This window comes from Chrysemys picta, chromosome 25, assembly GCF_011386835.1.
Source record: "Chrysemys picta bellii isolate R12L10 chromosome 25, ASM1138683v2, whole genome shotgun sequence".
Classification (NCBI taxonomy): Eukaryota; Metazoa; Chordata; order Testudines; family Emydidae; genus Chrysemys; species Chrysemys picta.
This window is the reverse complement of record NC_088815.1, coordinates 11,319,472-11,344,618: the sequence shown is the minus strand read 5'-3', so window position 1 is coordinate 11,344,618 and position 25,147 is coordinate 11,319,472. Positions and strand designations below refer to the sequence as shown.

The following is a 25,147-nucleotide window of genomic DNA, read 5'->3' as shown; positions in this document are numbered from 1 at the left end:
AACTCCCCCGTGAGACCCTGCATTGGCAATAGAGGGATGCCTCTGACCTGTTAGCTGCTTTCCCTCCTCCATTCCCTGCCTCTGCTGCTCACACACCTCCGGCCAGACATCCACGAGCGGGGGCCTAGCCGGGAGCTGAGCTCTTTGGAAAATCCAGGATGAGATTTTCAACAGCGCTTCAGGGAATCAGGCACCCAAATCTCAGTGCATTTCACTGGTGGGGGAAGGGAGCCTAACTCCCTTGGGTCCTTTGAAAATCCCAAAGCTGGGCCCAACTGGGAGCTGAGCTCTTCTGAAAGCCTGACCAGCTGAACACCCAGGAAACGCGGCCCTTAGCGCTCACAACATCAGCTCTGCAGCCAGACTCCATGGGTTCAAATCCCAGCAGGGTCAACTCCGCCCCCCCCCCCCCCTCAGCCAGGTCCAGACAGCGAGAAACCACCAGACGCTAATGAGCCTGATACCAAAGACATTTGAACTCCGTGTGAAATGGGCTGTGTTCTGTGCTGTCTGCCCTCCACCCCAGAGGTGGCAGCATTAATGATAGACACTCGGGGATGAAGGATGCTACTGAAATGCAGGTTACCGCTCTCCCATCAGCTGCTCCCACTGTTTGCTGCTTTCCCTTCCCTTTACCACAACCGAGAAGAGCTCAGCACCCCCGAGCACCTGCCTTTCGGGGGGTGGGAGGGGGAGAGGAGACAGCCCCGGGATCCCGAAAGTGCGGGATGCACTAGAGCAGAGCAGAGTTGCCTGATTGATTCTCCGGCTCAGACGTGGGCTGGGCGTGCCAGGAGAAAATGGAGTCCTTGAATATATTTGATGCCAGAGGCTCTGGGAGCCAGTTTGATTGGGAAATTACAGCTATGTCCAAATGGTTCCAGGGGCCTTGAGACACGGCGGTTTCCAGCTCCTAAGAGGAGCCCCGCTCCGGCTAGGCCCTGCCTAGAAACACCCACGGTGTTTATGAATGAGACGAGCTGCAGCTGCGAGCTCTTAACCCTGTCACCACCTCATTCAAGAACTCCAGGCCTGGAGATTAAGGACGGCCCAGTGTAGGGTGCTCGCCTCGGAGACAGGAGACCTGAGTTCAGATCCCTGCTCTGGCCTAGCTCATGTGACCTCGGACAAGTCACTTAGCCACGCCAGGCCTCAGTTTCCCACCTGTTCAATGGGGATCATTTCCCTGCCCCACCTCCCAGGTGAGGCGCTTTGGTGCTGTGGTAATGGGAGCTAGGTGTGTCCCTCAGGGTAGCACAGAGTGTGAGTGCACTCTTGTATACCCCCCTCTCCCCTGAGTCAACTTTAATCTCGCTAACTTGGGTACTGGAGTCGTGAAGCTGAGGCAGTATGGGCTAGCCAGGGAAGTAATCAGGAAGGGATCTGGGTGGGCTCGCACAGCCTGTGCTGCCGTGGTTTTGCTGGTCTGGCACCAGAGGGAACTAGATTAACGCTAGCTTGGGTATGTCTACACGCGGTGCAGCCCCACCCTGGCATGGCGGTGCGGATGCATCCTTGGAGCGAGGTAGCCCTGGCTGAGTTTAAGACCAACGTGGGTGCTGATTTTTGGCCTAGCATCTTATTGTTGGGGAGCCCAACCGGAGACACCTGGGTCTGATTAGATGTGACAAGCTCCTCTGATTTCCACTGGAATTTCAGCTATTCTGAACATAGGGATGGCCAGACTGGATCCCACCTAGTCCCTACAGTGGCCAGTGCCCACTGCTACAGTGGAAGGAGCAAGAAACTTCCTGATCCCTAGTATTTAGAGATTGGCTCATGCCCTGAAGCATGAGGTTTCATATGTCTCCCAATTTTTACGTTAGCTCTAACCAGGATAAACTCTGAAAATGAGGCCCCTCTGGGATGTCTTAGGCTGGGACGAACCCCTCCCCCACAACCAGAGGCCCCGGTGGACTGTATGCCTGCAGTTCCTTTCCCTAGTTTTGCTTCACTTCTTGGTCTGAGGTGGTTACTCCGGCTCAGACAAAAACCCTGGGTTCCAGAAAGCTCAGATCCCTGCACCCACGGCAGCTCCTGTTTCTGGCTGGCACTGCAGCCGACAGAGATGGAGCCAGATCAGGACTCTCTGATGCCCTGGTGAAGTTTAGATCCGGTGAGCTCGACCGCACAGATCCACCCCCCAGGGAAAGAGACGGCTGCTCCCCGCCAGGACCAGAAGGGGCAGTGCCAGCCCTGTCCCAAAAGAGCCTGCACTCCTTCAAGCTCTTTGAGCTTTGGGCTGCTCTGCTTCAGAGAAACATCCCGTCTCATGGGTGAGCGTATGAACTCTGAACCTTCTGTGAACCGTCTGCTGCCACGTGCCACAATCACACGCTTCCCAGGGCTAGGGAGAAACGTCCATTCGGAGAGACGGAGACTTGACCAGGGCGGGGGGGTTTATAGCTTCCCCTAGAAGCGGCTTGGGTCCAAACTCCTACCCAGTTAGCCAAAGCTAGCGCCCGGAGAGGCCGGGTGGTCTAAGGGCCAGAGCACTGGGCTAGGACTCAGGAGAACCAGATTCCATTCCTAGCTATGCCCCTGCTGCTACGTGACCTGGAGAGAGACACCCTAGGTCCTGGCCTCTTTCTCCTCCCCTGCCCGTTGTCGGTTGAGTCCTGGGGGCAGGGCCTGTCTCCCACCGTGTGCACAATGCCTGGCACAACAAAGGCCCTGATCTCATTTGGGGGGTGAAGTCTAGGTGTTACTATGTAACACAAAACACTCCCCCCTGAGCCTTTAGCTCGATCAAGATTTCTGGTTAGGAGCTGGGATCAACCCCCTCTCCCCCCCCCGAACCCAAATCCTCAGACTCTGGGACCCCCCATGGGATCAGTCCCTCTCCACATCCAATGGACAGTGTCAGTTTCACTCAGCTTCTTAAAACCTGGATTAATGAATTAAATAAATAACCTGCCAAATGTGACATTCAAATAAAAACATGCTGGAAAGGAGCAAAATGCAGAATATGCCACCGGGTCTGTTCAGGGGGAGACAGGGGCTGTGCCAGGAGGTACTGATCTGCCCGCTGGGCCCCCTCCCTCTGGGGCTCTGAACACAATTCACAGCTGGCCTATCTCCTGCTGCTGTGCCCGGACGCTGGATCTGCATCCAGCCCTCACAGTTCCTCCCCCATCCACCACTTGTGTGCCAGGCGGGGAAGCCATCCATCCAGTTGACACATCCGTCCTCTGCATCACTCCTACAGCTGTCTGTCTGTGTCTCAGCAGGACCGGGTCATGACATGGGGACCCAACTAGAGGTCACAACCTTTCCAGAGCTTCATTGCTCCACTGACTTCAGGAAAGGTTGGCCCACGTGGATCCAAGGGTCGATCCTAGCGCAGGAGACTCCAGGCTCCTTTGCAAAACCACAACCTCCCTACCTAGTTTCAAAGCCTTTGACATCAAAAATCGCACCCTCCTCTCCCATATTAAAAAACAACTCTCTGCTCTGGAGTCACCAGTGGAGAAGGTGCAGGGAATATGATTCTAATAAGACTCATTGACGCAGATGGGTCAGAAAGGCAGAGGGAATTCACAGTGGGTGCAGAGCAGGGACAAATCAGAGCAGTTGTGGGGGGGAGGGAATAAAATCTCCATTTACTTATAATTAATTAATGGAGATATCCCATCTCCTAGAGCTGGAAGGGACCTTGAAAGGTCATCAAGTCCAGCCCCCTGCCTTCACTAGCAGGACCAAGTACTGACTTTGCCCCAGATCCCTAGTGGCCCCCTTGGGGATTGAACTCACAACCCTTGTTTAGCAGGCCAATGCTCAAACCACTGAGCTATCCCTCCCCCCCGTTAACAGCACAGATGGTGCCATGAGGAGGGAAGAAAAAGGAGCATTGAGAGGCACTCTCCAGGCCTTTGAGTGAGTGATGGAACGTTTCAGCCAACCCCTCCCTGCCTGACAACTAGTGGTTCAAATAAACTAGGACCCAAATCCCAAACAACTGCCATGGCTTTACAAAACCCCCGGAATTTTACTAAAAGTCCCCGGAATAACCCCAGGCCCCAGCTACAAATCCAGACCCCAAATTCAGGAAAAAGCCCTTAAGCACGTGCTTAATTTTAGGCTTGTGCTGGAAAGTTAACAAAACCGGGCGTGTTTAGTCTTGAGAAAAGAAGATGGAGCGGGGACCTGAGAACAGCCTTCCGATATGTTAAGGGGCTGTTCTAAAGAGGACAGGGGTCAATTGTTCTCCATGTCCACTGACGGTAGGACCAAGAAGTAATGGGCTTGGTCTGCAACAAGGGAGATTTAGGATCGATAGTAGGAAAACCTTTCTAACTCTGAGGATAGCTAAGCTCTGGAACAGGCTTCCAAGGGAGGCTGGAATCTCCGTCATTGGAGGCTCTTAAGAACAGGTTGGAGGAACCCCGGTCAGGGATGGTTTAGCTTTACCTGGTCCTGCCTCAGCACAGGGGCTGGGCTTGATGACCTCTTGATGATCCACATGGGAAAGAGGAACAGTGGGGTGGCTGGATCTGGGCAGCTTTGTGGCAAAGCCGGATGGACTATGGAGGCATCAAGGGAATCTGCCTTCAAGTTTGGGGGTTTATTCCAACTCAAAATGAACCTCAGGCTGAAGCGGGGCTCAAACCTCATATGGCTCTGAGCCAAAAAAGGGCTTTGCCCCCAACCTCGCCCCAAACCACTGTGTTTTGTGGAACTTTGCTTTTCAGGGACTCCACCCGTAAAGTGGCACAATGCTTAGAAACAGGCTTCTCCTTGTCCTTTCCAGTGTGTGCCTGGAGGGTGGGGGGGACTGTGTCCCCTCAAATTTAGGTTTGGTTTTGCTTTTTAAAAAGACCAGAAAACATGCCCATGAAATTAAAAATAAATCCAGAGATCATAAGTGACGAACAAGCCCCCCAAACACATCCCCCCATGCGCTCTGTAGCCCACACGGTGTAGTGCTGTCCTAGGGGGAGACAGCCGGAGAGCGAAACCGACTAGGAATGTAAATGAAACCAACCAGGCAATTTTCATTGCAGTGGGTCAGTTCGGGAGCTCTGACCCCATTTCCACTCAAGTCCCGGCTCCCTTTGGAGTCAGTGGCAGTTTTGCAAAGTTGAGAGCTTCCAGATTGGGCCTAAAGTTTGGGCAGGTTTTTAGAAGGCGCCTCAGGTCCCCGACAGGCCAGGACGGTCATTTGCCCCCCACAATATGGGAAGCAAAACAGATCCCATTAGAGACCAAGTGATGGGGAAGACGTGGCAGCTGATGTGAATTCTGCTGGCACCAGGCAGGGGGCAAGAGACGAAGCAGGAGTATCCTAGCATAGGTCTCATTGCTGTGCTGATTGCGCTCCTCTTGGCTTCCATGGGAGCTTTGCCACTGACTTCCGGTAGGATCCAGCCCGGTTGTCAGAGGAGGACGCTGGGGATAATGGCAGAAGCAGAGAGAGCAGCCGAATGCCCGTATAACATGCTTGCAAAGTGTGTGTCCCGTCCCTCAGAGGCTGGTCCACACAGAGGATAACAGCCTGCTATTGCTACCAGCCAAGAGAGAGGTTAACGTTTAGCTCATGTGGTAGAGGTCTGGGCTCTGGGTTCTAGGTTCAAGCCCTGCTGATAACCGGGTGGTGGGAGTCCCCACTGTTCTTTCCTGCTCCCAGGAAGGACAGACTAAGCTCCAGGCAGCCGCTTGTAACTTTCCCTCTCAGATACTAGAAGCTGGTACATTTATAATCTACCTGCAGAGGCCGCCCTCCCCGGGTGGACACACATCTATCAACGCACTTGTATGACCCCTGTCATCAGAGTATCTGAGCCCCTCACAATCCGTAGTGTATTTATGCTCACAGCACCATTGGGAGCTACTGCCCCAGTTGTACAGCTGGGGAACTGAAAAAATTAATGGAGATATCCTAGCTCCTAGAACTGGAAAGGACCTTGAGTCCAACCCCCTGCCTTCATTAGCAAGACCAAGTACTGATTTTGCCCCAGATCCCTAAGTGGCCCCCTCAAGAATTGAACTCACAACCCTGGGTTTAAGCAGACCAGTGCTCAAACCACTGAGCTAGCCCTGCCCCCAACTGAGTCAGAGAGAGGTTAAGAGACTTGCCCATGGTGACCCAGTGTGCATGTGGCAGAGCTGGGAAATGAGCTCAGCTCTCTCTTATCCCCAGCCAGGGAACTAATCACTCCCCCATCCTTCCTGCCTCAGGAAAAGCAGGGCGATTTCTCCCTTCCTGCCGCAGGCCCGACTCCCCTCTCACACACAGCAGTGCAAATCAGGAGCAACTCCCGTCAGCGCCGCAGTTCCAGTGGTGTGAGGTCAGGCCCGGTCTCTCTTGTGTAGGCAAGTAACAACACCTGTGTGTGCAGATAATGCCTGGAGGAGCCTCCTCCATACACCCGGGCGTATCATGCTTCAGTTGCCTCTCAAGACCCAACTAAGTCAGCCTGGTTGGCTTTAATAATAATTTAATTTGAATAATGCAAAGTACTCCACTTAGGAAGGAAAGTACTCAGAAGTACTCCACTTAGGAAGGAAGGATCAGTTGCACACATACAAAATGGGAAATGACTGCCTAGGAAGGAGTACTGCGGAAAGGGATCTGGGGATCATAGTGGATCACAAGCTAAATATGAGTCAACAGTGTAACGCTGTTGCAAAAAAAAAAAAAGCAAACATCGTTCTGGGATGTATGAGCAGGAGTGTTGCAAGCAAGACACGAGAAGTAATTCTTCCGCTCTACTCCGCGCCAATTAGGCCTCAACTGGAGTCTTGTGTCCAGTTCTGGGTGCCACATTTCAGGAAGGATGTGGACAAATTGGAGAAAGTCCAGAGAAGAGCAACAAAAATGATTAAAGGTCTAGAAAACATAACCTCTGAGGGAAGATTGAAAAAAGTGGAGTTTGTTTAGTCTGGAGAAAGGAAGACTGAGCGGGGACATGATAACAGTTTTCAAGGCGGAGGGAGAAAAATTGTTCTTCTTAACCTCTGAGGATAGGACAAGAAGCAATGGGCTTAAACTGCAGCAAGGACAGTTTAGGTTGGACATTAGGAAAAACTTCCTGTCAGAGTGGTTAAACACTGGAATACATTGCCCAGGGAGGTAGTGAAATCTCCATCACTGAGGATTTTTAAGAGCAGGTTGGACAAACACCTGTCACAGATGGTCTAAATAATACTTAGTCCTGCCTTGAGTGCAGGGGACTGGACTCTCAAGGTCCCTTCCAGTTCTATGATTCTAATCCCCGTCATCCTTCTCTAGCATCACAAGATCTCACAGCCCTTTACAAATATTACTCACTTAATCTACATAGCTGTGCCACAAGGCTGGACTGTATTAGCCTCATTTTACAGGTGGGGAAACTGAGGCAGAAACGTAGCCCCAGAAGCCCTGGTGGGTTCCCAGTCTCTTGTGCTAACCACTGGACCCTACAGCCCTTACCAAGCTGTAAATAGCACCCAGGAGTCCTAATTTCAGGCCCCCTGCTCTAATCACTAGACCCCACTTCCCCAAGCTGTGAATCAAACCCAGGAATCCTGGTTCCTAGCCTGCTGTCCAGCCCACTAGACAATGCTCCCACCTACAACAGGTGCTGTCTGCAAGGGTGGGTTTTTGCAGCCTACGTGCTAGTTTTTCTTGCTGAAAGAGAAACCCCTTTAGACATGCCCAGGAGTTTCCCAAAGCATCAAGCCTGGATTTGCCGAGGCCTCCTACGGCCAGGTATCCAGCCCACAGCAACGTTCTCAACCCTCAAAAACAGGGGCTTCTAGTTCTAGCCCATCGGCTACTCAGCGGGCTGGCGCTCCTCTGTCACCTGGAACAGGGGGCTCTCACGTTAACAGGCATTAAAGCCAACAGGAGCTGCAGGTGCTTATGGCCTGGCGCCAAGATCTTGGGCCATGGAAATGCTCCCAGGACATTCTCAGCCAGGGCGTGGCCGGGATCTGAGGAATCGATGGGTATTGAAGTTTACAGACTGTCCACACACTCCCCCTAGCCCAGCCTGGCTTCCCCACACCAGCTCACAACCATTCCCTGCAGCAATTCCTGCCCTGAGAGCCTGGGATGAAAATCACCATCAACTCCTGCCATCCAGTGCTCTGACCTCTCTCCCTGCAGTGAACCTCCGTGGCCCTGCAAATGTTGCCAACTCCCCATAGCGAGTCCTCCTGCCCCACTGCACGTGGTGCCCCCTGGTAGAAGGTGTCAAGACTGGGGTAGCTTGGAGCGCCCCCGGCTTCTAATTAACCTGTCCTGCTCCCGACACCGCCTCATACTAGCAGAGGCTGAGAGTGGAGAATCTGGGAGCTCCCCCTGACACATCTCTCCAGCCCCACGCCACACAGCGCCTCCTGTTGGGAGAGGCTGGGAATGGAGTAGCTGGGGGCTCCCCATGTAGCCAGCTCTCCTGCAGAGAATCTGTGTTCAGGCCTCAGAGATGCATCTCAAATGCCTCCCCAGGATCCAGCTTTTTTCCCCACACCAGCCACTGACCCAGATTAGCCGCCTCCTGGTTCCTTTGATAGCTTCGAGGGAAGAATCAAAGGTTGACAATGGAGGGAGGGTGGCCAGAGGAAGCCCGGGGACACCCCCTCTTGCTGCAGGCCTGGCGGGAGCAGACGGCTGGGACCTGTTGAGCACCTGGCATCTGGCTCCCAGATGGTCAGTCACCGGTGCTGAGGAGGGGCCGCCCTGGAGGAGACGGGAGCCCTGCAGAATTCCACTGGTGAGCCGGGCGCTGCTCGCCAAGGGCTGCCAGCTCCCGCCGGTGAACCACGGCAGGACGGGCACTGATCCGCCACTGCCTCAGGAAAACCTGTTGCTCGTCCTGCCCAGGGCTGAGACCTGAGCAGCTGAGGCAGGGGAGGGGAGGTGCTCGTTAGAACAAACACAGCAGCACCAGCCACTCCGGCCAGTTACCCGGAGCGCAGCGAGCCGCGGCAGACCCGCTGCGTCCCCTCCCAGGTGATTACGCCTGGAGCCAGCGGTTCCGAGGGGACGACGCTGCTGGAGTCCTGGGGGAAAGCACAATTCCCAGGCCCATTCGGGGCCGCTCGGTGCCAGGCCAAGTCCCTCCGTGGCCTGATCTCGCTGCTTCTCCCCCCTCCCTCCACCTGTTGTCTTTCTAAACATGAAGCTCTTTGCAGCAGGCACCCCTGTGTCCCTATGGGATCGCCCAGCCCCCGACTCAGCACGGCCCTGATCCTGAGCCTGGTTCTCCGGGCCCTGCTTCCACACGCAAACAATAAGGTCAGCATCGCTACACCACAGAGGCCCTGACTACGGAGAGGCAGGGCACGCTCGGATTTCTGAGTCACTGCAAAATATCCAGGCGAGGGGGGGCGTCTGCACCCTCACATGCGCCAACCCCCACCCACCCGTGATCACGCCGACCGGTGGCAACACGTCAGACAGGCCCTCCCGCTCCTTCTCCCCAAGCCGCAAATGCCAAGGGCCACGGTTAGAGAGGAAGACCCCACCACGCTCCCCACCTCCCCCTGCACGCAGCCCCCTGGCTCCCCGGCCTCGTGAAGCCCCAAGCTGTCCCCTTGGTGAGCAGGACCAGCAGGGGCAAGGGGGGGTTGTATGCAGGTGGAGGGGGAAGCCAGCCCCGCTAGGCCAGCTCCCGAGAAGAGGCCGGGGTAGCGTCAGCAGCAGATGAGCCCTGAATCCAACCTCAGCGGGATGGAGCGGGGGGGAAATAGGGCGGTTGGCTTAGTGGGGAGGGGAGATGCTATGGTGCAGAAGGCTAGATAAGTACCTAGACAGACAGATGGCTGGATGCACCCGGTCTCCCCACAGCCTCCAACACATGCCTGGGGCAAGGGGAAAAGCGGTACTTACTCCATTTTCCCAGCCTCTGCAATCCCCTGGCTGCCTCACCCTCTGGCTCGCAGCCCTGCACGGATCCAGGCGAAGCTCTGGAGGGAAAGGCAAACGCCAGCCCTGGGCGAGTCCCCCCCTCGCTGTCTCTCCGCTCACGGGCAGCAGGCTGTGGGAGAGGTGGCGAGCGGCTGGTGGCCGTGCAGCATCCCCAGCTGTGTTATTGTCCTGAGTGCGACTGGCTGGCGGTGGATGGCTGAGCTGGGGATGTGAAGGGATTTTTTTTTTTCCTCCCCTTCCCCTTCTCCAGCATCCTAACAGCACCTTCTGCTGGGCGTCGCCTGTCACTGCCGCTGCTCGGAGAGTCTCCAGGAACAGAAGGCTCAGTGGAGACCTTGAGCAGCGCCTGGACGCGTTCAATAAGGAGGCTGCATCCCTTCCAAGTGCCTGACCGCTGGGGAGCACCAACCCAGACCTAGCATCCTGCCAACCGGCCGGGGCAGGGTCTGGGATGGACTCCCTGAGTTAGTAGGACTTATTCCCCTCCTGCCCCCCGATTCCATTTCCTTAACAGACGTGTGTCTCCAAATTCCTAAGCAAGCTTCACTTGACAGCCTGCAGGTCCCGGCCTTGACTAAGCACGGCGCAGAACCAGCCTGCTCGGTCATACACACTGCAGGGAGAGGGGAGGGAAGGCGGGACTGGGGCATGATAAGCCTATTGGGTTTATTTCGATTTCTTTACAATGACCGCAGCCACCGTTCCGAGCTCGACTGGGAAATGCGGTGTGGCGTTCTGAAATGAAAGTCGAGAGCACCTTGCCTCCCCAGCGTGCTTTACCAGCCCTATCCGGACAGTGCTAGAAATGCAGCCACCTCTGGGGTGGCGAAACAGGAGCTGAGAAGGAACCCAGCGCACTGCACCATAGCCGTACAAAGTCAGAAATGCAGCCACCTCTGGGGTGGAGAAACAGGAGCTGAGAAGGAACCCAGCGCACTGCACCATATCCGTACAAAGTCAGAAATGCAGCCACCTCTGGGGTGGAGAAACAGGAGCTGAGAAGGAACCCAGCGCACTGCACCATATCCGTACAAAGTCAGAAATGCAGCCACCTCTGGGGTGGCAGGAAGGTAGCCAAACCCTTGCACAACAGAGGGGGGCGTGAGGGGAAATTTGGGTTAAGCAAATAGGGCGAAGCGAAGCTCTCACCCAACGTTCAGTTCCTCACTGGGGCTCAGAAGAGCTGGGCTGCATTTCTGACCTTGCTAGGTTCCCTGCATAGCCTTGAGAGAGGCTCTTCCCTTTTCTGGGCCTCAGCGTCTCTGTATGGAAACCAGGGATAATAATCAGGGCCTAGGACAACGTGGCCCTGAGCTCAGTTCGGGTCTCTAGGCGCAGCTATTATACCAATAATCATCCAAAAAACCATTCCACGGGAGGGAGGAGTTGACCCTGTTGGGATGTGAACCATGTGAACCGTGAGCAATTGAAAATAAATGCTTAGACCATAATGCCACCGGCAATGAATAAGGGAAGCAGTGTGGTCTAGTGGACAGAACGCTGGGCTGGGCCTCAAGAAATGGAGGGTTTATTCCCTGCTCTGCTACTGAAGACCTCAAGGGCTGATATGTGGAGTGGGCTTTGGAATTTCTTCAACTACAGGCGAGTCTCATCTTACACGCGTTTAACATGCACGAATTCAGCTTGCGCGGTTGGTAAAAACAAAACAAAAAAGAGAAAAATAACCATTTAAATACTGTACCTGAAGTGCGGGCGATTCCGCCTGCCATTACACTCCATGTCATTTTGACTGTATGCGATTTTCGCTTTACGCGCTGACAGCGGAATGTAACCCCAGCGTAAGATGAGACTCGCCTGTATACAAAAAGGAGCTGAAATTTACATCCCACACGAGGGGCAAAAATTGCAGGGAAAGTCTCCAGACCCAGCTGGATGAAGAACCGCAGTAAAAAGGTTATTAGGGGTAAGCAGAGAGCCTGTAGGGAGTGAAGGAAGGATTGAGCAGCAAAGAAAGCAACATTTTGGAGTTAGCAAACGGAGGGATAAAGTGCGACTTGTTAGAAGTCAAGCTGAATTAGCGCTTGCCAAGGAAATGAATATAAACAAGAAGAGGTTTTTTTAGTTATAGAAATAAAAAAAGAAGGCAGGCTGAGGTTGGGCCCTGTGCAGTGTGGATGGGAAGGAGATTAAAGATAACCTAGGTATGGCCTCAAAACTCAAATGAATTCTTTGCATGGTTTTCAAAAAGGATGAGAACATGGACCACAGGCATGAAGTAAGGACAGCTGATGGAAATGAGGGTATAAAAATGGGAATTACCTCCTGAGGTGGAAGAAAAACTTAAAGCACTTAATGAACTCCAATCAGGGCGGGGCAGATCAGTTCCTTCCCAGAATACTGAAAGAACTGGCGCACGAGATTGCTTGTCCGGTAGTAAGGATTCTTAATAAATCTTCCTATGTGGAGGGAGTACCACATGGTGGTACCACTGGAGAATCGCTAATGTCAGACCTATATTTAAGAAAGGGGAAAGAAATTAATTCAGGCAGTTACAAACCTGTTAGTCTGACCTCAGTAGTATCCAAGGCTTTGGGACAAATTGTAAAGGAAAAAATGATTAAAGATATGGAGGAAAACAGGAAAGGGGCTGGAATACATCATGGGTTTATCAAAGCTAGATCATGCCAGCTTAACCTGATTCCCTTCTTTGGGAAAATAGCTGATTTTTTAGCTAAGTGAAAGGCAGTAGATATAATATACTTGGCCTTCAGTAAAGCATTTGACTTGATGCCACGTGGGAAATTATTAGCTGAAGTGGAGAAGAGGGGGAGTAATACAAGAAATGTAAAGTGCATAAGAAACTGGCTAAAGGGGAGAAGGTAACAAGTTGCTCTGAAAGGTGAATTGTCAGACTAGAGGAGTTCCTCCAGAGTCAGTCTTGGGACCAATCCTATTCAATATTTTTATTAATGACATCGGCACAAAAAGTAGGAGTGTGCTACTGAAATGTATTGCCAATACAGAGCTGGGAGGCATTGTCAATACAGGGGAGGATCGGAATATTATGCAGGAAGATCTGGATGACCTTGAAGACTGGAGAGATAATGGTATGAAATTCAGCAGTACCAAGTGCAAGGTCTAATAGACTTAGGGTCTAATAATAAGAATTTCTGCTACAAGCTGCGGCTCATCGGTTGGAAACAACAGAGGAGGAGAGAGACCTGGGTGGATGAGTCGATCACAGGACAATTATGAGCCAGCAATGAGATGTGGCTGTGAAAAAGGCAGATGCGATCCTAGGATGTATCAGGCAAGGCATATTCAGTAGAGATGGAGAAGTATTAATGCCATTGAACAAGGCCCATGTAAGACCTCATTTGAAATACTGTGCACACTTCTGGTCATCCATGTTCAAGAAAGATGAATTCAAACTGGAACAGAGACAGAGACGAGCTACTAGCATGATCAGGGGAGTCCTATCTTATGAGAGGAGACTGAAAGAGCTTGGCATGTTTAGCGTAGCAAATTGAAGGCTGAAAGGGGATGTGATCACGCTATCAATACACGAGGGAGATAAATACCAGGGACGGTGAAGAACTATTGCACCCACAGGACATGGTGGCACAAGAACAAATGGGTATAAATGGGCCACGAACAAATTCAGGTTCTCTAACCATCGGAGAAGGGAGGTTCTGGAACAACCTCCCAATGGGAGTTGTGGGGGCAAACAACTTAATCAGTTCTGAGAGAGAGCTGGATACATTGGTGAGTGTGACTGTATGATGGATTTGCTTGAGATGGTGGGGGGTAGGGCCCAGCAGCCCTGGGGGATCCCTTCTGGTTTAGGACTTGGGTTCCTAACGCTCATGCTTCAGAGCTTTAGTTGGCCACTTGCAGGGGGTCAGGAAGGGATTCCCCCCCCCATGTATGGTGGGGGAAGAGGGGGTTGGTCTCCTTCCTCTGAAGCATCAGGGATGGCCACAGCTGGAGGTGGGACACTAGATGGGGAGGGCCAGGTCTCTGAGGTGGCACCAGGCATTCTCACTCTCCTGTGCGAGGCTGGCTGGGTCTTGCTCACATGCTCAGGATCTAACTGAGCCACCATATGTGGGGGTGGGAAAGAATTTTCATCCAGGCCAGATTGGCAGCGACCTGGGGTTTCTTTTTTTCACCTTCTTCCGTGGAGCGTGGTGGCTGGTCACTTGCTGGGATTACCGGGGCACATCTCCCTTAACCAATTCCCTGCCATCGCAGGGACCTCGGGCAGTGCCCGTCGCTCTGCCTATGTCTAGTCTCTGGTGGGCCATAATACTTTGGTCCAATCCCGGGCTTGGATTTAGTGTGTGGGCTGGTAGCTGGGTGGATGCTGGTGGTACACAGGAGATTCTGCTAGATGATCTGGTGCTCCCTTCTGGCCTTAAATTCTAGGACAAGATGGGCGACGGGCATTTCCGAATGGCTTCTGGCTTTCTTACAGCCCTGGCTCTCTCTTGGGTTGGTTTTTTTTTTTTGCCTGCCTGCCAGTGCATGTCATTCAAATAAACTGCCCACTTCGAACGGCCATTCCTTGTTTCCACTTTTGGCCACCATTTGAAGGGCAAGAGGGCTGAGAGGGGAGATTAATGTCCGGGGCCCATAAACAACGTTTTTGCTGTTTTTTATTTTAAAAAGCCAGGAAAGAAAATAGCTACCTGCGCTCCTTTGTCCTTCCTCAGTGGGTTCCTCCTCTGGGCCGGGGCCGGCTGGCTCTCGAAGAGGGTCTGCATCCTCCACACTCCCTTCCTCAGCCAGTTCTTTGTCACTGGCCGCTGCTGGGTTTAATTCCTCCGGGTCTCACGAGGCAACCGCTGTCACTCGCGCGTGTGTGTTTGTGGGGTCCCCAGCAAGTGCGACCACGAGCTCCACACAGGAGCAGCAGGGCTGGAGGGTGCAGCCTCTGTTTTTTTGGGTGCCCTCCCTTGCTTTCTGGGAGGACTGCCCCCGTTCCTTCCCTTGCGCCAGGCATTGCCGCTCATTCCAGTCGTACCCCGGCTGCTGCATACCCTCGGCAGTGTCTGACTTTAAGTCTGTATTCCTGTGGTTATTACACAGCTGTTTGCACTGCCCCTTCCCCCGACAGGACGAGGAGAGCCAGGATTTCTTTCCTGGGCCAGACAGCTGTAGCTTTACGCGGCCCCTGGGCTAGCAGGGAGAAAGGCCTTTCAAAAACACGCAGGCAATTTTAACTGGTGTTCCCTGTGATCCAAGCAGTCATATCCAGCGCCCACCCCCGTCCCCATGGCCCTGTCATGGGGCCTGTGCCCAGCATCACACCGTATCCAGCGCCCACCCCCGTCCCCATGGCCCTGTCATGGGGCCTGTGCCCAGCATCACACCGTATCCAGCGCCCACCCCCGTCCCCGTGGCCCTGTCATGGGGCCTGTGCCCAGCATCACACCGTATCCAGCGCCCACCCCCGTCCCCGTGGCCCTGTCATGGGGCCTGTGCCCAGCATCACACCGTATCCAGCGCCCACCCCCGTCCCCGTGGCCCTGTCATGGGGCCTGTGCCCAGCATCACACCGTATCCAGCGCCCACCCGCGTCCCCGTGGCCCTGTCGTGGGGCCTGTGCCCAGCATCACACCGTATCCAGCGCCCACCCCCGTCCCCGTGGCCCTGTCATGGGGCCTGTGCCCAGCATCACACCGTATCCAGCGCCCACCCCCGTCCCCGTGGCCCTGTCATGGGGCCTGTGCCCAGCATCACACCGTATCCAGCGCCCACCCCCGTCCCCATGGCCCTGTCATGGGGCCTGTGCCCAGCATCACACCGTATCCAGTGCCCACCCCCGTCCCCGTGGCCCTGTCATGGGGCCTGTGCCCAGCATCACACCGTATCCAGCGCCCACCCCCGTCCCCGTGGCCCTGTCATGGGGCCTGTGCCCAGCATCACACCGTATCCAGTGCCCACCCCCGTCCCCATGGCCCTGTCATGGGGCCTGTGCCCAGCATCACATCGTATCCAGCGCCCACCCGCGTCCCCATGGCCCTGTCATGGGGCCTGTGCCCAGCATCACACCGTATCCAGCGCCCACCCCCGTCCCCGTGGCCCAGTCATGTGTGCCCAGCATTGCACCGTATCCAGCGCCCACCCCCGTCCCCATGGCCCTGTCATGGGGCCTGTGCCCAGCATCACACCGTATCCAGCGCCCACCCCCGTCCCCATGGCCCTGTCATGTGTGCCCAGCATTGCACCGTATCCAGCGCCCACCACCATCCCCGTGGGCCCCAAACAGAGAGTCAGGGCCCCAAACTGGCCCCAGCTGGCGGGCGCACCCAAGAGGTGCTGAAATAAGGCAAGTTTCCCCAGGAAAACGTTGGCATTTTAGTAGTAATTAGCAGAGAGCACAAGAAGCCTGACGAACTTCAGCAAATTCTCTGGATGGTCAATGGGCCCCTGCTAGGCCTGCTTCTGCGCCAACCAGCTGGAGTCCCTGTCTCCCTCCTCTCCGATTTCCTCCCCACAAAGACACGTGGTGAAGGGAGGCACCACCGGGATCCTAGTGCCCCTACAACAGGGGTGGGTCGCTAATGCTCCGGGTGGGCCCAGCTGGGCCCCATTTGACCTCCCCAGGGCAGCAGTCGCTGCTTCTGCTCCTCCTGGAGGGCCGATGGCCACGAAGAGACAATGGCACAGAGTAAGTCAGGTGCCGATGGCTCCCAGGTGGTTATTAGCCAGCACTGGGGCTCAGCCGGCTGCCTGGAGGTAGACAGACTCGTCCAAGTTTTTCTGCTGGACGCTCCCCTGTGCTGACTGGGTGTTTACCGCTCACCTGCCTTTATTTCCTCTCCCACTCCTGTCTATTGCTCCTGCCAGCCCTCTGGGGCAGGCGCCGTCCTCACTCGGGTTATACCGAGCACCAAACACACTTGAGGCCCTAACCTCACCACGGGCATCCAGCTGCTTCGGTGACAGAAGCATTATTATTAATAACAAGGCGACTGGAGGTCCGCTCTCTCCCCCACAAAGCACAGCGGAACAGCCACTGAAGACTGCACCTACCACAATGCCTGGCTATAAATCACAGCCCTCCCTTGGCTTGCAATGCTAAGGTCCATCCCTGCCTCCAGCATTGGGACAGCTCTCCCGTCCTCCGTTAGCCACCCAGCTCCCCAGGCCTGCTTGAGAGCGCTTTCCTTTCCTCCCCCACAGGACAGCCCTTAGCAGGTGATGGTGGCTCCTTGGGAACTTGAAACCATTAAAGTTTTAAGGACTGGAGGGTGCATTTGTATGTGGCACCCCTGGCCCCTACTGGAGGGACGCAGAACTGCTCAACCGCTTGCAAAACCAGGCAGACCTGAGTTCTATCCCCACCGGCACCAAGGTGGCCCAGCAAACTTCAATTTGGGTTGGCTGTGGGTGCGTTGATAATATCTAAGCAAACAGCTGTGGCTAAGCACGTAATAAACAGCGGTGTCTGTGCCAATGGGGAGCTGAGGCAAGGTGTTCTACTGAGTGTTTGGATCTAGTTTATGATCTTGCTGGCTGGATACTGCGTGAACCTAGGGGAAGCGGTGGCTGCGGGAGGAGAAAGAAATTTTGGGTGCCAGGAAAGTCTGGGCTTTCCCCCCCCCCCAACACAACGGTTTCCTTTAAGAAACTGACTCAGGAAGCAAAGGTGGTGAATCTAAAACCACTACTAGGGTTGGGAAATCCATATGGTGAAAGCGTCAAGCCTTAAGTCCAGAGCAGAAGCCCGAATTACTCCACTTTTAGAGGCCTAAGACCACTTGATGAATTTGAATCCAATTAGCAGAGTTAGGATCAGATCTCCAGATTACAAACCCCTTCCCAAACACTGGCAGGAAAATCCTTTGCCCACTTCTCCTGTCTCTATAATGGGCTGACCCAAAAACCTGGATCTGCGTGTGAGTTTAGAAGCGGGCTCCAAATTTCACAGCTGGCCCTTATCTCTATAATGAGCTGAACCAAGCTGTCAGATCTGCAGGTGCATTTGAACAGGGAATCTAAATTCCCAGCAGTCCCTTATCTCTCTAATGGAAATAAAATTCTGGGTCTGAACTTCTTGGGGAGGATTTGAAATTTGGATCTCAGGTTTGTTCTGCAGGCCAAACATATAAAATTCTTCCGCTATAAGAGCCAGGAGAGCATGTGTGTAAAACCGGCCTCTTTGTACACCTCCCACCTGCTCTCCGAGGTCCCCGATTCCCAGGTGCGCACTTTATCATGTGTGCAAATACATGGCTCCTCCCCACGTGTGTGCGAGCCGGATTCTGTCCTGCCTCACGCTTACGGCCAAGTTCTGACGGCGGAAGCTTTGGTGCTATGGAGGTGAGGCTGGCAGGATGACAGTCTGCTTCCAGCTGATACGTGCAGACGTCACCCGCTGACTAGATGTCTTGGAAGCTCCACGGGTGTGGCTGGCTGGGGGTCTGTGGCAGTCTTGTCTCCCTAGTTTTGATCCCTATGGTCTTATTCCCCATTTTTACCCCAGCCCCTAACTTTGGTTTGGAGTGGGGTTTATATATATATATATATATATATAAAGTAAAACTGAGCCAAACCCACCAAGTCTCACCTGGGTTTGGGGGGAAAATGCAGAGAATTGTTGGGCTGTGGTACTACAGTGAAAGGTGCTATGGAAAGTCTTAAGAGGTTTATTCTACCTGTTCTAACATCTCAGAGGGGCATAAGTACCAGGGCCTAGATCCTGAGAAGCATTTAGGCACCTAACTCCCCCTGATTTCAATGGGAGTTAGGTGCCTGAATACCTTTGAGGCACTGGGCCCATGATCTTAATTTTTACAGATGGGGAAACTGAGGCACAGAGAAGGGAAATGACTTGGCAAAGTTCACATGGCAGGTAAGTAGCAGAGATCGGACAAGAACTCAGGCATCTTGTGCCCCAGGCTAGGGCCCATGCTTTTTAATCATTATTTCTTTGTATTACAGTAGCAGCCAGAGAGCTCAGGGCCTTGTTGCGCTAGGTGCTGTACGGACATGCGGGAAGAGACGGTCCCTCCCTCCAAGTGCTCAGAGAGGTGGTTTTCCACCCAACCCCATAAATTGGGCCAGGCTCACTTTGAAAGATAACCAGGGTTTGTCTTGAAACTCTACCCGGCCTCTTTCTGTCTCAGGGGCTGTCAGCCAGACAATGAGACTAAAGTGTCCCTCCCTGTCTTGCAGTGAGCGCTGGGGGGATGCTCTGGGGCTCAGAGTTCAGTTCCTGGCAGCCTCCGACTCCCCTGGGGACAGTCCCACTCTGGGTCTCGGTCCCCACGTGTGAAATGGGCATGAGAATCCTGTGTCTGTTTCGATTGCGAGCGCTTCGGGGCGGGGACTGTCCCTCGCTGGGCGTGTGGGCAGGACCCTGTGTAATGGGACCTTGACTTTTCCGCCATTCCAAGGCCAGACGGGACCCCTGTGACCAGCCAGCTCCTGAATAACACACCTGCAGAACCCCTCGGCTGGGGCCTCTGCACTGCCTGATAACACATCCGCTCCCTGCAAAGGCCCCCTTTGTGTGTCTAAATCGCCCCCCTGACATTGCATGTACCCTGAGGTTTCTCCCTTTGGGCTCTTCCCGCAGGGGCCGGGAGAAGGGATTGCACAAGCTCGCAAACCGAAGAGGAACCAAGTCGAGCAGGGCAGGCCGAGAGCCGAGCGGCAACCTAGCTATGTGGGATAGTGGCACCGCAAGACCCTCCCACGCCCTCCGGGCTTACTTAACCCTCTCCCCCAGAGCCTCAGCCATCAGCACTCACCATCCTCCCCCAGCGTGAAAGAGCAAAGAGAGAGAGCATGGGGAATACCAGCCTGCTGCTCCTTGTTCTCATCCCGGCAGGTAAAGGATGCCCCTCTGGGGGAGTAGGGGTTGGTGGGAGGACCCATGATGCGAGGGTGTCTGAGCTCAGAAGCTCCTGGGCTGAGCAAGTAGATGCTGAGAAGTGGCAGGGCAGCTGCTGTGGGTGGCTAAGTATAGGAGGAAGCATGGCCTAGTGGTTAGGGTGTCAACCTGGGTTCAATGCCTAGCCCTGTCTCCGATGCACTGGGTGACCTTGGGCAAGCTGCTTCAGCTCTATGCCTCGGTTTCCCTGGTGTAAAAGGAGGGACGAGAGCCCTGCCTCCCAGGGAGGTGTGACGAGAAATGCTTTAAATGTCAAGCAGCGTTCTGACAATGGCCATGGACTTTAGTGGGGCCAGGACTTCCCTGCGTGTAAGTACCTAGAGAGAGGTCTGATCTCATGTCCTCCACCTGGGTCTGGGCACCAGGAATAGCTGAGCTTGGGTGTGTGTAGGGTCTGTGCCGCAGGCTTGGGGAGAGATGTCACCTCCCCACCAGTGGGTACGGCCCCTAGGGAAGTGAATGGAGCTGCACCCACGTGTGCGAGACTCGGATTTGACCCCTAGGGGGCGACTCGTCTGAGTCAGGGTTGCGCAATCCAGCCCCTGGTGCGTCCCCCCAGTGCTCTGACCCAGCCATTCCCACAGCCCTGTGGGTCCCAGGATAATCCTAGCTGCTCCTTTGGGAATCCTTGCCTAGCCCCACCTCGAGATCATCCATTTTGGAGGGTGGATTCTTTCCCCCCAAAAAACAGCTGTTTGGTTTGGGACAGGTGCCCTGGGGAGCTGGATTATCGGGGGGAAGGAAGTCAAGCCCCATTCCCGGCCCTACATTGCTTCCATCCAGCTGGATGGCCAACATGTCTGCGGGGGATTCCTGGTCTGGCGCAAGTGGGTGATGACGGCGGCTCACTGTGTGATTCCCAGGTAAGCCCCGGCGCTTCGGGGGACCCCTGATGGCTGCATTCCCCGAGGATGTGAAATAAACCCTGCTCCCCTGACATTCACTGCAAGGGGCGGAGGAGAGCCTGCCCCACGGCTCAGCTCAGGGACCTTCCCAGGAGCCCTTAGCCAGCCCAACAAAACCGAAGCACCTCGCTGAAATCTCTACCCTCACTGGGGACACAGGTTCAAATCCCAGCACAGGCAGTTCAACCTCTGCCCCTTTTGGGTGGGCATGCCCCCCATTTTGTGCTCCCGGCCCCTTATTCTCTCCAGCCTGTTCCTGGCTACAGCCCCGTGCTGATGTCAATCCCTCTCGCTGTGCGTTTCAGACATTCCCCCGCCGTGCGCGTTGTGCTGGGGGCTCACTCCCTGAAACACCAGGAGGCCTCTCAGCAGATCTTCAGCATCCGGGAATCCATCATGCACCCGCACTTCAACGCCCGGACGGTCCACAATGACATCCGCATGCTGGAAGTGAGTTGCCCTTGTCACCTTTGATCCCTGGGGGAAAGAGAGAAGCTCACAACCCTGATGAAAACCTCCAGTTGCTCCAAAACTTTCAGAGTTTAGAGCGAATTTTCTTTTGGGGGTCAAACCTTACACAAGGGACAGGAACTAAACTCCCATCTTCTGCTCCTTACCCTTCCATCCCCCACCCCCACTGGAAAATCAGACTCAAATTGCCCCCTGGTATGACCACCATACTAAAGCCAGCAGAAGTCACAGCAGGGCTGAACTGGACCCACCGCAGCAAACGCCAACCAGAGGGGTAAATGACTAATCTGTTGATGTCCCATTCACATTAAGAGTGTAGCCTACAGAGCTGGGAGGCAGGTATTTGTATGGGGCGCAGATCAGAGCCGCTCAAAGCTGGTGGGTTCAAAGGAACTTGAGTGGTTTGCCTTGGCCTTAGGTGAGGCTGTGGGGGAGGAGGTGAAACACAGGGACAAAAATGGAGTAGATTTCACTCTCATGGTGCAATCCCCGCTGTCCCCCTTCCAGAGTCTGTTGTGATAGAAACGCCCGGGCTCCCCGGGACGCAGCAAGGGGCATTGCTGATGGCAGCAGTGGGACAGCCTGCCATAGTTCTCCAGCAGCAGGACAGAAGCAGTCCCAGTACCAGCCCCTGTCTCCTGTGTGAAGGTGGCACAGGACGTGGGATGTGGGTCAGAATAGGCGGAATGGAAAAATCACTCACTGCCACCTTTGCATTGGAATGAGGACATCTCCTGAAAGGAATAATTAAATCAGCCACTAGGTGGCACTGCAGCCCTGCTGCAAGTCTGGGGGCTTTAGTGGAGTTGCCCCCGCTTTCCAGCCAGGCTGGGTAAGGGTTTGGCCCCTGGCGTGTGCAGGGAGGCAGGGAGCAGAGGCTCTGAAGGATGTATGGCTGCGCCATCGCTGGCTTGACCCGCACCCCGCAGCGATCACATTCGACGCGTTCTCCTGGCGTGACATCGAGTCAGCAAACGGGGGCCGCTGGGTAAACTGCAGGGGCTGCTGCTTTCAACAGCATGTGATGCTGAGACCGGCTCCTGTGCATTCGAAGAGGCAAAACCAGAACTGGGGGGGGGGATAAACCAAGAAATGGGACTGTGTTTGTATCACAGCCCCCCCCAGCTGCGATTGAAGCCAGGGCCCGCGGAAAGCAGGCACCTGTCCTGCCAGCTCCACTAGCTAGGGGGACAGCAATAGGCTCGTAACCCTCTTTACATAGAATCTCAGGGTTGGAAGGGACCTCGGGAGGTATCTAGTCCAACCCCCTGCTCAAAGCAGGACCAATCCCCAACTAAATCATCCCAGCCAGGGCTTTGTCAAGCCGGGCCTTAAAAACCTCTAAGGAAGGAGATTCCAGATTCAGCCACTAGCACCCAAGACAGGCGCCCCCCCGAGTATTAACATGGGTCACGTTTGCTCTCGTCTCCCCAGCTGAACAAGTCGGCCACCTTTAACCAGTTTGTGAAGCGGATCAGCCTCCCCCGACCCAACATCGACCTCCCTCCTGGGGTCGTCTGCAGAGTGCTGGGCTGGGGCGACACCTCCAATTTTGGCACCATCCCCACCGAGCTCAGGGAGACCAAGACGACCATCGTGGACCGGAAGATCTGCAATGCGCTGTGGGTGGGTCACGTCAACAAGGACATGCTGTGCGCCGCCAGCCTTAACAGCACCCTCCAGGGGGTCTGCTCGGTAAGCGCTTTCTCCTCCTCCAGGCGCCCCTGCTGAGCCCATGCTGCCAGACCCAGCTTTGGAGGGAAGCCTGAAGCTGCTTCTGGTGACAGTCCATAGCTGGGGCTGTGATCTTCCCCACAGTAGTGCCTTGGCCGTGCCAGCCATGACACCTGCAGTACCAGTACCATGCCCGCTCCGATTCCAACGCTGAAGTTCTCCTCCTGGTTCAGTCAGTTCCAGCCAGAACTCCGAGTTTCCTTCCAGTTCCCAATCACCCAAGTGGTTTTTAGACCAGTATTGTGGGATAGTGCCCTGTGGCCTTTCACATCCACCACAACACCCAGCCGTGCCTGGTAAGGCTACTGCCACAGAAACTTTCCCCACACCGGGGGCTTGCTGTTTGGAGTGCAGGCAGCAGCGCTGTCTCTCTGGAGGCCAGGCCAGGAGTCGGGGAATAGGAAGCCAGAGAGAAACCCAGGGTCTGTCTGTGTCCAGAAGCCTCATTCAGTAAAGAACCCCCTTTATATTCACTGCAACCCAGTTCTGACTCTTCTCTTCTGCCTAGGGCGATACAGGGCCAGCTCCACGCTTAGGTTTGATTTCCTGAGACTTTCCTCTTCCTCCAGACTTAGCCAGTCTCATCCTGTGCTAACAGGTTTCCTCTTGCATTGTAGGGGGACTCCGGGGGCCCCCTCATCTGTGGAGGCAGAGTACACGGCATAGTCTCCTTCTCCGGGCAGCGGTGTGGGAATCGCAGGTACCCAGACATCTACACTCGGATTTCCAAGTACATCTCCTGGGTCCACGACGTACTGAAGCGCTTTTAATACTGGAGACGAGAGCTCCGGGGGCTCCTTTTGTGACAGGGATTCCGAAGAGGGGGAAGTTGGGACTAAGAAAAAGAGGGAGGGATCTTTCTCTGTTGGGCAGTTAATGTGTGTTTCATTATAAAGTCTATGGGGTCTGGTGTTTAGGATGGGGGGCGGGGGGAAATGTGCATCAGGACTCGTGAGTTCTATTCCCAGCTATGTGAGGGGCATGTGGTCTAGGGGCAACTAGCAGTTGGGGCTTCTGTGTTTTATTCCCACTTGGCCACTGACTGAATCCCTTCCTCACACTGTGCCTCAGTTTCCCCATCTGTAACATGGGGAGAAAGGTACCTACCTCACAGGGCTATTGGGGGAGGCTTCAGGAGTTAGTATCTGTGAAGTGCTTGGAGATGCTCAGGTGAAAGGGGCAGAGAGGTGATGCCCATCATCTTGCCTGAGGTATTTCAGGACAAGCCTAGCGCTGCAGTAGCATTGTACCATCTGGGCCTACACGTCCCTGTCCTACGCAGCCTCACAAAATGGGTGTACAGAAGGATACATGCCTTTCCCAGACTGCCTGGAGGATCATCACCCAAGCCACATATAATGCTTGATGTAATACAACAGCCCAGGAGGGTCAGGCTTGAACCTACAACCTTTGGATCTAAGCACCCAGGCCTCTATGGACTGAGCTAGAAGAGCCACCTCTGTGTCTTCTTCACAAACCTCTATGTAGCCCAGCCGCTAGCGGTGACAAAGCCCCTCCTTGTTGTCCGGAGTTACACCGATAGCCTTTTCACCGGGCTGTCCCAGACAGCCACCACAAGGCAGCGTGGGCCCCACTCTCCCCCGATCAGTATCACAGCCTCTGGGCCTGCAACGCTGGAGCGTTCCACTTACAAACCTCCGCTCGGAGGACACCTGAAAACCTGGCCGAGGCTGACCCATCCTGTTACCTCCATTGTTACCAGGGCTCTAGTATCCCCGCAGGGACATAAGCGCTTTGCTGGGAGAAGCTGGAATGGCCATCGCTGCTCGCTCCGCTTTGTTTCTGCTCCTCAATAAAGGGTTCCTCCCCAAGCTCGGTCCCCGTTCGTTTGTCTCTGCTGCCTTTGGAGATTTCCAGCCTAAGGAGGCAGCGTGGGGGAGCCACGGACATGTAGGCAGAGGGTATGTAGACTGGGGCTAGCTCTGCATGGACATACAAGGAGCCTGCCCAGGCCTCTCCCCAGCTGTGTGTGCAAGAGGCAGCCACACGCTTGGTCCTTGCAGCCCTGGCAGGCGTGGGGGGAGCCCTCTGCACGGGTCGGAATTGAGGGGAAGGGGTTCATTGCACCAGGATAGCTGGGACACCCCTTGGAGCAGATCCTTAGGATCACTGGCTCTCCAACTGCACTGTGTGTTAGGGGGTGGGTGCCCCTGAGCAGGGCTGGGGGTCAGTGGGTAAAGGGGGCAGGTCTCACCTCTGGAGCCAGAGTAGGAACCCATGGGTAGCCGGTAGTGCAATAAGAGATCTGCTGCTCTCTGGTCCGCCAGCAGGGGGCGTATGATCCCAAGCCCACAG

The 25,147-nt window shown here is 54.8% G+C and overlaps 2 protein-coding genes across 3 annotated transcripts in view; one reads left to right on the top strand and one right to left on the bottom strand.

Moving 5' to 3' along the window:
* Window positions 1–10,101, bottom strand: part of PALM (paralemmin) — a 69,879-nt gene extending 59,778 nt beyond the window's left edge. The window contains exon 1 of one of the 2 annotated variants that reach the window (XM_005281057.4): window positions 9,815–10,101. In XM_005281057.4, the coding sequence (XP_005281114.2) occupies window positions 9,815–9,819 (5 nt within the window). In that variant the 5' untranslated portion in view covers window positions 9,820–10,101. The remainder of the gene's footprint in view (window positions 1–9,814) is intronic. The other variant, XM_005281056.4, reaches the window with a different exon arrangement.
* Window positions 10,102–19,346: 9,245 nt separating this feature from the next.
* Window positions 19,347–24,663, top strand: PRSS57 (serine protease 57). The gene is made up of 5 exons (XM_024105801.3): window positions 19,347–19,658; window positions 20,431–20,584; window positions 20,932–21,076; window positions 22,532–22,792; window positions 23,449–24,663. The coding sequence occupies exons 1-5, from the start codon at window positions 19,616–19,618 to the stop codon at window positions 23,599–23,601; spliced, it is 756 nt and encodes a 251-aa protein (XP_023961569.1). The 5' UTR covers window positions 19,347–19,615; the 3' UTR covers window positions 23,602–24,663.
* The last annotated feature ends 484 nt before the right edge of the window (window positions 24,664–25,147 follow it).